The 14,489-nt window shown below is 39.6% G+C and overlaps 1 protein-coding gene across 3 annotated transcripts in view; it reads right to left on the bottom strand.

The window, feature by feature from the left end:
* Positions 1–14,489, bottom strand: part of clec16a (C-type lectin domain containing 16A) — a 175,921-nt gene that overhangs the window by 13,639 nt on the left and 147,793 nt on the right. For all 3 annotated transcript variants that reach the window (XM_062050505.1, XM_062050506.1, XM_062050507.1), the window contains one exon: positions 2,321–2,525. In XM_062050505.1, the coding sequence (XP_061906489.1) occupies positions 2,321–2,525 (205 nt within the window). The remainder of the gene's footprint in view (positions 1–2,320; positions 2,526–14,489) is intronic.

The following is a 14,489-nucleotide window of genomic DNA, read 5'->3' as shown; positions in this document are numbered from 1 at the left end:
CTATTCCTTATCTAGAAGTTTGTTTTATGTGTTAAAATGCATGCGACATGTTTTTTAGGGCAGTTCTGCATGGAAGAATGGAGTTCCACTTCACTTCAAGAGGAAACAATACGAGTATTTTGCTCCGTCACACAAGCAATTAAGCACGGGATGCGAGGTATGACTGCACTTTTGTATTGTTTATAAACTCAGAGAATACCTTCTTGGACACAGGAGCGCTTTGGGGTGAGAAAAGGATTGGAATGAGAGTTAATAGTAGCTTTTGCTTCAGGTCAGGGCTGTCAAACTCACTTTAGCTCAGGGAGGAAAATCTATTCTGGGTAAAATCCCGGCATGATAACTTAAAAATACAACTACCACAACTTCAGATTGTTTCCTTTGTTTTGCTCAAGCCCAAAATAAAACAAGCACATTGTGAAAATGTACATATCACAAGTAATTGTCTTGAAAAAACACTTCAAGTTGGTTGAAAATTCTGAGGAAAAAATTGGTGGTTTCAAAAACACAACGAACTCAGACTTTGTCTCAGTGTACGTACACAGCAGTTCAACTTCAAGTCGCAGCCCATCTAGGATTGAACAAAAAACTAAATAAAGCATAAATAAAAATGTGTCTATGTATCAACGACCTCGTTTGTCATTTCCACTGTTCACTTTCTAACACGTGGCTTGGCATTGTCTTGCTGAAATGAGCAGGGGCGTCCATGATAACATTGCTTGGATGGCAACATATGTTGCTCCAAAACCTGTATGTACCTTTCAGCATTAATGGTGCCTTCACAGATGTGTAAGTTACCCATGCCTTGGACACTAATACACCCCCATACCATCACAGATGCTGGCTTTTGAACTTTGCGCCTATAACAATCCGGATGGTTCTTTTCCTCTTTGTTCCAGAGGACACAACTTCCACAGTTTCCAAAAACAATTTGCAATGTGGACTCGTCAGACCACTTTTTCACTTTGCATCAGTCCATCTGAGATGAGCTCGGACCCAGCGAAGCCGACAGAATTTCTGGGTGTTGTTGATAAATGGCTTTCGCTTTGCATAGTAGAGTTTTAACTTGCACTTACAGATGTAGCGACAAACTGTAGTTACTGACAGTGATTTTCTGAAGTGTTCCTGAGCCCATGTGGTGATATCCTTTACACACTGATGTGGCTTTTTGATGCAGTACCGCCTGAGGGATCAAAGGTCTGTAATATCATTGCTTACATGCAGTGATTTCTCCACCTTTTGATGATATTTCGGACTTTAGATGGTGAAATCCCTATATTCCTTGCAATAGGTCGTTGAGAAATGTTGTTCTTAAACTGTTGGACAATTTGCTTATGCATTTGTTCACAAAGTGGTGATCCTCGCCCCATCTTGTTTGTGAATGACTGAGCATTTCATGGAAGCTGCTGTTATACCCAATCACGGCACTCACCTGTTGCCAATTAGCCTGTTCACCTGTGGGATGTTCCAAATACAGTAAGTGTTTGATGAGCATTCCTCAACTTTCACAGTCTTTTTTGCCACTTGTGCCAGCTTTTTTGAAACATGTTGCAGGCATCAAATTCCAAATAAGCTAATATTTGCAAAAAATAAAGTTTTCCAGTTCGAACGTTAAATATCTTGTCTTTGCAGTCTATTCAATTGAATAAAAGTAGAAAAGGATTTGCAAATAATTATATTCTGTTTTTATTTACCAAACAAGGTGCCAACTTCACTGGTTTTGTATATCAATGTGCAGTGTTACCAATTATTTATTTTACTCCTGTTTGTTTTACGTCGGGTCAAGTTGGAGGAGTCACAGCCCCGCTTTACCGCGTACCTCTTGCTTGGTATAAACTATTTGCTTGCCTAAAATAATTGCTGTAGCAAAACCCAGTGGACACATTTAGAAATGCAGCTCTATTTTACACTTAGCAAACTCATCTCGCAGGCCGGATTGAGCCTGTTGGCGGGCCTGATCATGCCTGCGGGCCGCATGTTTGACAACCCTGCTTTAGGTTAAGAGGGACAAGCGGTAGAAAATGGATGGACGGTTATTTTGCACTATTTTCTCAACCAAAAAAAAAAGAAATAGATTGTTGTATTATTTTGTTAATATTGTTACATTGTGTAGAAAAATTCATTTGATTCTAAATATATTCATGATCAATTCAAATAATCCAGAAAGTAGTGTCGGTAATTACAACAACTGGACTATTTCCAGCATAATTTGCAATATCACCGTTACTGCTTAGACAGTTGGACCTGCCTTCATTTACAGTAAGTCATCAAGTGTCTTTTCACTTTTGGAGCGCCACACCCCGTGACCGCCGTGCGTCCTCACCTGCGATCCTCTGCATTTTCATGCGCCTGGCCTGGATGCGACCTTTCGCCAGCCTCTGCTTGGCGATGATGCAGCGAATGTGGTCGGCGAAGATGAAGTTGGCCTGCAGGATGGGCAGCGGCTTGGCGTGAGGGTTGGAGCTGGGCTTGTGGATCACGATGTTCAACGCTCTGCTGTCGTCTTCCACGCCAGACACCTGCATGTCCTGGTGGGGCGAGGGGGAGGGGAGATAAAGGAGTTCAATACAAGGGCATAAAAAGTGATTCAAGGTGAGAGTGAAAGAGAAAGCATCGCTATGGAGGCTCATTTGTCTCTTTATCACCAAAGCCTTTTTTGACACTGAATTTGTGTTACTGTATTTTTTGCATTTGAATTTTGTGAACTGAATTTCTTTCACGTCAAATTATGCTGACAATTTCATTGAAAAAATTCAGTTTATAACAAAATCAGTGTAAACAAATCTGTGTATAAAGAAAACAGTGTAAAAAAATGAGTGTGTACAAGATTCAGTGTATAAAAAAATTAGTGTAAAAAAATTGTCTAAAAAATTCAGCATATAAAAAAATCAGTGTAAAAGAAAATTTGTGTAAAAAAATGTGTGTAAAAAAAAGTGTGTATAAAATTCAGCCTAAAAAAATTCAGTATATAAAAAAAATCAGTGTAAAAAATAGTGTAAACAAATCTGTGTAAAGAAATGCAGTGTATAAAAAAATAATTGTAAAGAAATTCAGGTTATAAAAAAAATCAGTGTACAAAAAATTCAGTGTATAAAAAAATTTATGTGTAAAAAAATTATGGGTAAAAAAAATTCAGTGTATAAAAAGTGGATACAAATTCACTGTAAAAAAGTTACCTGTATAAAAAAACAGTAACAAAAATTAAGTGTATAAAAAAATCAGTGTACAAGAAAATTAGTGTAAAAAAATGTTGTAAGTAAAAAAAAATTGTGTAAAAAAAAAATTCTATGCATAAAAAGATCAGCGTAAAAAAATTCAGTGCATAAAAAAATCAGTGTAAAAAAAATTCACTGTATAAAAAAAGTATTGTAAAAAATGGCATTGTATAAAAATTCAGTGTATAAAATTCAGTTTCTAGCCATTGGAATCATTTCTATAGTTTGTAAATATCCAGCGGGCCGCATTAAAATTTTAATTATGTTGTATCACGCCCAGGTAGTCTAGTTAACTGCCTTTGTTATGCTGTTTTGCAAGATCCGTGTCACGTGACTTGACACGCCATTGGCTGCTTCTGAGACAGGACCGATTGCTTCACTCTTTAATTTTCCCGGAAGTGAGTCTTGCTTTTTGAAGCAGCAAATCTTCCATCCATCCATTTTCTACCGCTTGTCCCTTTGGGGGTTTCAGCACTGAATTCTTTTACACAACAAATTTTTCAGTACTGATTTTTTTTACACACCAAATTTTTTTTACACTACATTTTTTTTCAATGAAATTATCAGCATAACTGAATGCACAAAAAATTCACTTCACAAAATTCAAGTGCAAAAACTTCAGTTACATAAATTCAGTGTAAAAAAAAAAGAGAAGCTTATTAACGTACAAATTAACGTCCGTACATTACGAGGTTCAAAGCAAGTTACAATTGCCCTGAAATTATTCAACCTTTATTTTAAAAGGGAACGACACTTTTTTTTTTAGTTTTGCCCATCATTTATAATCCTTATGTAAGACAAGAACACATATGTTTTTCTTTTTTTAAGATAGAATAGACTATTTATCCCACAATGGAGTGGTTGCAGTGAAAACAAAATTAAGGTAAAAAAACACAAACAAGAAACAACAAATGCCTTTCTACATACAGTACATTTACAAAGGTAAAACAACGAAAAAACAACAAATGAGCAATAAATAATAAATATTGTGCACATACGATTGCACCATGCATAGACAAACAACAAAACAAAACAAAAACACTGTTTCAACATCACATACTGTGACATTCTAAATTGTAAATAAACACTAGCAAAAGTCAGCTAATGGAAGTAATGAGAGTCACTCTATTACGCCTATAAAGCGCTCTAAAAAACATCCAAAAATCTCCTTTAAGGTTTTATATACACACTGTAAGAATATATGTACTTTAGTAACATTCATAATAACATGTATTATTTACATATTTTGATCATTTTAAACATATGGCGGCTTTTTAATTTCACAGACGCATCACAACATTCACTTTCCCTTCCTTTCTCTCTGGCACTCATCGAGGGTGGACGCTCCCCTTCCCTCTTCCTTATCTCTCCTGCTTGCTTCTTTGTCTTGTCTTAACTTTCTTGTTGCCTCTTTTTGCACTGCTCTCCAAATCTAAACATTGGAACTATTTAACTGGCCTCAACGAAATTGACAAGATCTTGGGTTTGGGGGAACCTGCTGTTGTGACGAAGCGGTTGTTGCTGGACACACGACGGACTCTTGGGAGAAGAAGGAGTGCCGCATGCCTGGTGACCCTTTTCTGTCGAGGACGTGAAGATATCTACCTATTCGGAATTATGACAACAGGACATCTGCTGATTGGAGTAAGCGTTGCTCTGGTTTGTCCACAAATTGGAAGTTGCTGGCAGTCTTCAAAGTACCCCAAAGCTGCCACGAATGATTGGAGGATGCGGGAAGAACTGTGGACACTCTTGTGATTTGGATAACATCGGACTGTCTGCCTCGCAGGATTTTTGAGGACCAGTCAAAGACCATTTAGTGTGAAAAGCAAATTTTTATTTTCACTCGCATACAAAACATTCTAACTTGGATTGTTTCCCTGGCTTCGAGACTCTCCCGAAGGACAGTGCAGCGAAGACACAACAAACTCCCTTCTTGTCTCTCATGGACACACACCTGTTGTTGTTGACTTTGGACTTATTGGCTGCACAAGATCAAGGCAGCGGAACAGAAACACACAGTAGGCTTACACACAAACAACATGCATCCACAAAAATATACGCCACACATACACCCCCAACCCAACGCCCTCAACGCAAATCCCATAGGGGTGATAGAAGGATGGTCAGCGCCGAGAGCTGCGGCCTACCACCATTACCCCGCAGTCCCTTCCCTCTGTTGCTAGATATCTCGAGATGTACGTTGTAATATGTATATGTGCTTTGCTATGGAGGTTTTTTCCCACTCCAGACTGGGCCCCCTTAGGAGCCCAGTCTAGATTGTATTTTTTTACTCATCCTTCCCCAGCGTTTTACATTTTTCCCCATCTTTTACGGGGCGCCTTGTGGCGACCCATCAGCGTTCCTGTTCTGTAACCCTTTACACTGTTTGTTTGTCTCGTCTTGAACGGGTTTCGTTGTACTTGTGCAATGACAATAAAGACCTATCTATCTATCTATCTATCTATCTATCTATCTATCTATCTATCTATCTATCTATCTATCTATCTATCTATCTATCTATCTATCTATCTATCTATCTATCTATCTATCTATCTATCTATCTATCTATCAACAACATGACTACTAATCATGGCAGACTTGATTAGAGACAACAAAGACTACTTTGGGACTGATGATGATGCAGGAACTTCTATTTTTGCAAAAAGTTTTAAAAGCTGAGCGTTAAACAGATCCAGCAAGTTGCACTATTGCTACGTGCTAAACGAGATATACAAACTATAAACATAACAAAACAATCACCGACAATGTCTGCTCTCACTGGGATAAAGACTGATAGGACGTTTGTATCTTCCCGTTTAGATGAAGAATTAATCAAAATCCTCACTAAGTTGGAAGTCAAAGTTGACCAACTTGTGGGTTTATGTCCACTACCTTCTTCTATCCAGGTGAGAGGCATGATTTATCATCTAGGATTAACTTTCACCAGCTCAGAGGCGATGCTGCAGCTCAATATGTCAATATAGGAGCATAAGCTAGTTATCTCTCTGTGATCACGGTGCCGCTAAAATAGATTGTCTGCGGTAGCGCTTATAATAATTATATCGCTAATACTTGCTAATATTTAGGTCATGAGATGTAAATTAAGTATTGTTGGTCGTTTTTGGATGTTTTTAGAGGGCTTTATGGGCGGAATAGTGTACTACATTAGCTGCATTGTTAGCCACATCATACTTGCTGTATTTTACGACTTAAAATGCATTAAAGAAAAACAAACGTGTACATTTGACAGGAAAAATTCCAAAATAAATGCCATATGATTTCAATTATTTTCAATAGATGGCCAAAAATATGAACAGTTACTTTGCTAAGCTACTAAAATGCCTATTTAGGTTTATTGCACACTACTGGAAGTTTAACATGTTTGAAAATAAATTCAAATTGTATGAAAGTTATGGAGGAGAAATAAATATATCAATAAAGAAATCAAAGATGACCGAAATCCATTTATTTTACTGGTTCTAGTGGATAATAAACAAAAAAACATGGTAGAATCAAAAGCTGTAGTGATACAGCGCAATTGATATTAATATTTTTTTCTATGCTCTGAACCCTGCGGCTTATAAAACGGTGTGGCTAATTTATGGGTTTTTCTTTGGTGATGGCCATAATGCAAATAATTTTCATTAAACACATGCAAAGCCTATGAAATGGTGTGTTATTGTTTGTGCCACGGCGCCACCTTTTGGACGAGTTCACTCACTGCAGGTGCTGCTGGGTGAATGCCTACAAGTGATTCCTGCTGTTTAAAGCTTTGAACAGGAAGTACAAGTGCCGTTCCGTCTTCTAGTCATCCATAGCGTTTTTACTCGTATGGTTTCTTCCTTCATCAGTCCAAGCAAAGTTTACAATACAATACAACTAAAACAATTTTTACTTACTGAACCGTCTCGTGTGATGTCTAAAGGAGTGTTTTCATGCATATTTTAATGTAGTGAAGTTAAAGTTAAAGTTAAAGTACCAATGATTGTCACACACACACTAGGTGTGGTGAAATTTGTCCTCTGCATTTGACCCATCCCCTTGATCACCTCCTGGGAGGTGAGGGGAGCAGTGGGCAGCAGCGGTGCTGCGCCCGGGAATCATTTTTGGTGATTTAACCCCCAATTCCAACCCTTGATGCTGAGTGCCAAGCAGGAAGGTAATGGGTCGCATTTTTATAGTCTTTGGTATGACTCGGCCGGGGTTTGAACTCACAACCTACCGATCTCAGGGCGGACACTCTAACCATTAGGCCACTGAGTAATGAAGCTAGCATTAGCTAATATGCTAACATGTTTATGAGTGTCTGTGTTAGCATTATTAACTTACAATGACATTCTTTTTGTATTGTTTCACTTTCACAAATTCTTCAGTAAATTCACCAAAATGTCACTGTGGAGGTATTGAGTCTGTTTAGCTGATTGGAGAGCTAGCTTCTGTAAACTAGTGGGTCGATAATCTAATAATAATCTAATAATGTGTGTTTAGCGGGCCTGGCTCGCAGGGTGTAGTGATGCGTCTAGTGCAGCATGCTAGAGAGACGTTGCATGTAGGGATGCATGTGACGCATAGCTCCTGCCACTGGCCGACCCAGCTGGGTAAAGGAAGCCGAATGCGTAAGCCTTCCGAGGTCAGTACATAGTCTCTCCTTCACCAAGACCCCTCACCTTGCCTCCTCGTGGCAGCACATGGTAACTGGAGTCTCGTGACTTCAGGCTAAAAGGTAGGGGATCGACCCGCTGCCTTGCGGGTTAGTCCAGGAAGACAAGGGCTAGGGGAGCACACCCTGAGAGAAAAGCACCGTGATGGAGGCACACGTCGGCGGGCCACGACACACTGAGGGTTCCGGCGGCCTCCCGCAGCGATGTAGAGGTGCTGGTTGTCCTGGGTTCCCCCTTTTCACTAGGCTCCATTTCTTTGTGGCGAAGATAGTGCGGCTGGGAACTGTGCACCCCCAGAGGCACTTAAAACGTATCACCACACAGGTCTCTGCTTCTGACCTTGGTGGATCCAGAACAGCAATTGATTCTGAAGTACAAAGTCTGGCAGCGTCAAGATGTCTAATAACGGGGGCAGGTTAGAATGAACTGGGAGCCTCTAGTTCAGGGGTCACCAACCTTTTTGAAACCAAGGGCTACTTCTTGGGTACTGATTAATGCGAAGGGCTACCAGTTAGATACACACTTAAATAAATTGCCAGAAGTAGCCAATTTGCTCAATTTACCTTTAACTCTGTTATTATTAATAATTAATGATATTTATCTTTGTGGAAACACTGATCATCTTAATGATTTCTCACAATAAATATATATAGAAACAGATACATATCAATATGCAACACTTTATTTTTATATTTTCTCTAAGTGCACATTTTTCAAATTGAACATTTTCAAATCATCACTTCTAAGACAGTCTTGTGAAATCACAATATCCCATTTTAACTAGCTAGCCACTAACATTTTTTAACAAATCATGAATTACTTTGCACCATGTTTGTACAAATAATAACTCATGTAAAATACAAAAGTAAACTCTCAAATTTTTAAATCATGTCACACTTTGAACTGGACACCAAATCTGTTATCTGTTTCTTTGTCAGTTAGTGGGAAGCCTGGCATTGCATGCTGTTAACTAGTGTGTTGTACTCTGGTGTGTAACTTGACACTGCAACTCTGAGTGAGTCTTGCAGATGTGCATCAGTGAGGCGTGTTCTGTGTTTGTTCTTGATGAAGTTCATGTCAGAAAAGGCTGATTCACAAAGATAAGATTTTTCCTCATTGTTTGCGGAACCTTCTTAATCTTTTGGACATATTTTCACAGCAATCTGGCCTTAAGCTTAATTATGATAAATGTAAAATGTTAAGGATCGGAAATCTAAAGGGAACGTCCTTTCGAATGGAATGCAAAAGGCCTACTGAAATGATTTTTTTTTATTTAAACGGGAATAGCAGATCCATTCTATGTGTCATACTTGATCATTTCGCGATATTGCCATATTTTTGCTGAAAGGATTTAATAGAGATCGACGATAAAGTTCGCAACTTTTGCTCGCTGATAAAAAAAAGCCTTGCCTGTACCGGAAGTAGCGTGACGTCACAGGAGCTAGTATTCCTCAAATTCCCCATTGTTTACAATGGAGCGAGAGAGATTCGGACCGAGAAAGTGATGATTACCCCATTAATTTGAGCGAGGATGAAAGATTCGTAGATGAGGAACGTTACAGTGAAGGACTTGAGAGACAGTGATGGACGTATCTTTTTTCGCTCTGACCGTAACTTAGGTACAAGCTGGCTCATTGGATTCCACACTCCTTTTTTTATTGTGGATCACGGATTTGTATTTTAAACCACCTCGGATACTATATCCTCTTGAAAATGAGAGTCGAGAACGCAAAATGGACATTCAGTGCCTTTTATCTCCACGACAATACATCGGCGAAATGCTTTAGCTACGAGCTAACGTGATAGCATCGTGCTTTAACTGCATATAGAAACAAAAAATAAAGGATAGAAGGAAGGATAGATAGAAAATCAACAATACTATTAAACCGTGGACATGTAAATACAAGGTTAATGCTTTCCAGGCTGGCGAAGGTTAACAATGCTGTGCTAACGACGCCATTGAAGCTAACTTAGCAACTTAGCAACGGGACCTCACAGAGCTATGCTAAAAACATCAGCTCTCCACCTACGCCAGCCAGCCCTCATCTACTCATCAACACCCGTGCTCACCTGCGTTCCAGCGATCGGCAGAAGGACGAAGGACTTCACCCGATGCGTTTGGCGGCCCGGAGACGTAGGAAGTCAAGGTGAGGTCGGCGGCTAGCGCGGCTAGCGCTCCAACAAAGTCCTCCTGGTTGTGTTGCTGTAGTTCGCTGCTAATACACCGATCCCACCTACAACTGTCTTCTTTGCAGCCTTCATTGTTCATTAAACAAAATTACAAAAGATGTCCAAAATACTGTGGAATTATGAAATGAAAACAGAGCTTTTTGTATAGGATTCTACGGGTACCATAACTTCCGTTACTCTGACTTCGTCACGCGCATACGTCATCATACCGCGACGTTTCAGCCGGATATTTCCCAGGAAGTTTTAAAAGTCACTTTATAAGTTAACCCGGCCGTATTGGCATGTGTTGCAATGTTAAGATTTCATCATTGATATATAAACTATCAGATTGCGTGGTCGGTAGTAGTAGGTTTCAGTAGGCCTTAATGCAAAGTGCCTGTTTTGTGGACAGATGGACCAGTTAACATACTTAGTGTTGTTGTCCCAGAAAATCTGGAAGATCTAGGCTCAGTAAATTATGATAATCGACTAAGAAAGCTGGACCAAATTATGCAATTATGGAAAGGGAAATCCCTAACCTTGTATGGTAAAATGTCTATTGCCAACTCGTTAATTATTCCTCAATTTATTTATTTGTTTTTGTCATTACCAGCTCCATCACAAAACTTTTTTAAGATTTATGAGCGAAGGTCTTCGATTTTGTCTGGAACGGCAAACCAGAAAAGATTAAAAGAAAGGTTTTGTACAAAGAGTATGAATATGGGGGCCTGAAACTTCTCAACCTTGAAGCTATGTGTCTGTCTTTAAAAGCATCAATTGTTCCAAAGATGTATTTAAACATTGAGTGGTACACAAATGTCCTGTTGGACAAAAAACATGTACTGTATCAAAAGAAATTGTATCCTTTTTTATAAGTGATCCCCTCCCAGAGAGTCTGCTGGGAAACATGGCGGGGTTCATAAAGGAAACAATCCACTCATAGTGGTGTTTTCAATTTTATGTGCCAGAAAAAAGAGACAATATTTTGCAGCAGTTAATATGGATGAACTCTAATATTGTAATAGATGGAAAGCCTTTCTTTTGGGAAAATATGTTTGAAAGAGGAATCATTTTTGTCAATGATATTATCAATGAGAATGGTAAAATTATGAAGTATGATGAATTTAGAGCTATGTATGGTGATGCTTGCTCAAGCTTTTCATTTTATCAACTAACTGGAGTAATTGGGAAACGATGGAAACAAATAATTAATTATGGAACTACTAAATTATTAGTTTGTAAACCTCTAATAAGAAATTCTAGTTGGCAAAAAGGAACTAAAATAAATAGAAAAATATATAATTTTTATTTAATAAAGAAATCTTTGAAGGCTGCCTCATACAACACAAATGGAAAATGGGAGGACTTTTTTGACTACCCGTTGCCATGGGATGCCATATTCAAACTAATCTATAAAACCACTATCGATGTGCAAAATCGTTATTTTCAAATTAAAATTATTTATAACTTCTTACCCACAGGGAAAATGTTAAAATTATGGAATATGACAGAGTCAGATGATTGCCGATTTTGTTGTCAGGAGCCTGAATCCACCCTGCATTTGTTTTGGTATTGTCATATTGTGTCTTTGTTTTGGGTGGAAGTTGAAAAAATGTGTTTAAGGATTGGTTTGTTTATGAAGCTTGATGTGGTTTCTGTTATTTTAGGAGAGTTCATTGACAGTCATGATTTAGTCAATTTAATTATAGTACTCGGTAAAATGTTTATTTTTAAGGCCAAAAACAGATATTCACTTAGTATTACTTTCTTTAAAACATTTATTCAGTATTTTCTAACTTAAGAAAGTTACATGGTTGAAAACGATAATGATACCAAAAAACATTAAAAAAAAGATGAGAAGTCCTCAAAGGCTTATTTTGAAAGTATAATTATGTTTATAGATTATATGATATCTGTTGTTGTGTTCCCTAATTTGAGTGACCTGGACATAATCTGGACTGTACATAAATGCTTATTTTGAAAATGTAATTTTGTTTATAACTTATATGCAATCTGTTGTGTTCCCTAATTTTTTTCTGTGTACATGAATGAAGGTGTGTGTTGCTGAATCCAACTTGGAAATTATCTGGACTGGGCCTGGTTTAAAAAACCCTTTAAACAAATCTAATTTCATTGACAACCTGGTCTGGTGAAGATAAATGATAAATGATAAATGGGTTATACTTGTATAGCGCTTTTCTACCTTCAAGGTACTCAAAGCGCTTTGACAGTATTTCCACATTCACCCATTCACACACCCATTCACACACTGATGGCGGGAGCTGCCATGCAAGGCGCTAACCAGCAGCCATCAGGAGCAAGGGTGAAGTGTCTTGCCCAAGGACACAACGGACGTGACTAGGATGGTAGAAGGTGGGGATTGAACCCCAGTAACCAGCAACCCTCCGATTACTGGCACGGCCACTCTACCAAGATAAGGCCCTTTTTTAAAAAATAAAATAAAATAAGATAAATAAATAAAAAACATTTTCTTGGATAAAAAAGAAAGTAAAACAATATAAAAATAATTACATAAAAAATAGTAATTAATGAAAATTTTAGTGGACCAGCAGCCTATACAATCATGTGTGCTTCAGGGACTGTGTCCCCTGCAGATGTGTTGTCTATGTTGTGGGAACCAGAATATTGGTAGCAGAAAGAAATAACCCCTTTTGTGTGAGTGGGTGTGGATGAGTGTGCATGGGGGAGGTTGTTTGGGTTGATGCACTGATTGAAAGTGTATCTTGTGTTTTTTCTATGTAGATTTAATTAAAAAAAAAAAAAAAAAAATTTAATTTTTTAATTTTTTTATTTTTAGAACAGGCCCGCGGGCGACTCATCTGGTCCTTACGGGCGACCTGGTGCCCGCGGGCCCCGCGTTGGTGACCCCTGCTCTAGTTAGATTCCTGCACATCACCAATACAGGGCTATAATGGTCGCTATCAGCTGGGATTTGAGTGGCAGCTGATTTCGGCAGACCCCTGTATGACTGAGCAGCCCTATTTAGGAGCCATACTTCTCACCCCAAAGTTGGGGGAAGGCCTAGAAAATGTGGCCTACACATTGCCCACTCTTCACAGTACACAGTACCTACCGGGACATTCCACTACCGCGGTCGAAAAACAAAAAATAAACAAGTTCCCCTGAAATTGGCTACATGGAATATCAGAACCCTCCTGGACAACAACCCTGACAGGCCGCAAAGAACTGCGCTTGTCGCTGCTGAGCTCAGACGTTATGGAATTGACATCGCCGCCTTGAGTGAGACCAGACTTCTGGATGAGGGATCCCTAATGGAAGAAGGCCCGGGTTATACCTATTTCTGGAAGGGTTACCCTACAGAAGGTCCGCATCACCATGGTGTTGGTTTGGCAATACAAAACAGCCCGGTATCCAGTTTCACTGAAACACCTACCGGCATAAGTGAAAGACTCATGGCTGTACGTATCCCCCTGGCAAAACACCGCTATGTAACTCTTTTCAGTGCCTATGCGCCAACTCTACCATCCGAGAATGAGGCAAAGGACCGCTTCAACCAGGAACTAGATGAGGCCCTACAGCGCATCCCTAGCAATGACAAAATCCTCCTGATTGGTGATTTTAATGCCAGGGTGGGGAAAAACCACCTCATATGGAAAGGAGTGATTGGGAAGCATGGTATCGGGAAGGTCAACAGCAATTGCATGAGGCTACTCAGTCTCTGTGCTGAGCATGACCTGACAATCACCAACACAATCTTCCAACAGAAAAATAAACACAAGGCTTCCTGGATGCACCCACGATCCAAGCAATAGCATCTGCTGGATTACGTTATCGTGAGACGCAAGGACACCAAGGACGTGCACATCACCGTGCAATGCGAGGTGCTGACTGCTGGACTGACCACCGCATGATTATCTCCAAGTTGTGAGCGTCAGTACGCCCCCCTGTTCGTCTCCGAAAAACTGGCAAGAAGCGGTTGGATTGTGCACAGCTTGAAGCAGACGAGGCCCGGAACAGCCTTCGATCCTCCATTGCAGGGAAGCTGCAGGAAATCGACCCCTTCCTGAGCCCTGAAGGCAGTGTTGATGACAACTGGACCTGCCTTAGCTCAAAGCTCTATGAGGCCACAGCTGAGTCTATTGGCTACCGCCGTAGGAGGCATCAGGACTGGTTCGACGAAAATTCAGAATCCATCAGAACCATACTGGACACAATGCACAAGGCCCATAACGCAGTCTTGAACAACCCTACATCTGTCAGACTAAAGCAGCACTGGAGAACATCAAGGAAGGAGGTACAGTTTGTCCTACGAAAACTGAGAAATGACTGATGGACTGACAAGGCTCAAGAAATCGAACATTTTGCAGTGAAGAACGACATGCACAACTTCTATAATGCTGCGAAAACCATCCATGGCCCCAGGAACTCCTCTCCCTCATCTGTGAAGTCGGCTGATGGCTCA

This window comes from Entelurus aequoreus, linkage group LG06, assembly GCF_033978785.1.
Source record: "Entelurus aequoreus isolate RoL-2023_Sb linkage group LG06, RoL_Eaeq_v1.1, whole genome shotgun sequence".
In the NCBI taxonomy this organism is placed as follows: domain Eukaryota; kingdom Metazoa; phylum Chordata; class Actinopteri; order Syngnathiformes; family Syngnathidae; genus Entelurus; species Entelurus aequoreus.
The sequence above is the reverse complement of the archived record's forward strand: the minus strand, read 5'-3'. Positions and strand labels throughout refer to the sequence as shown.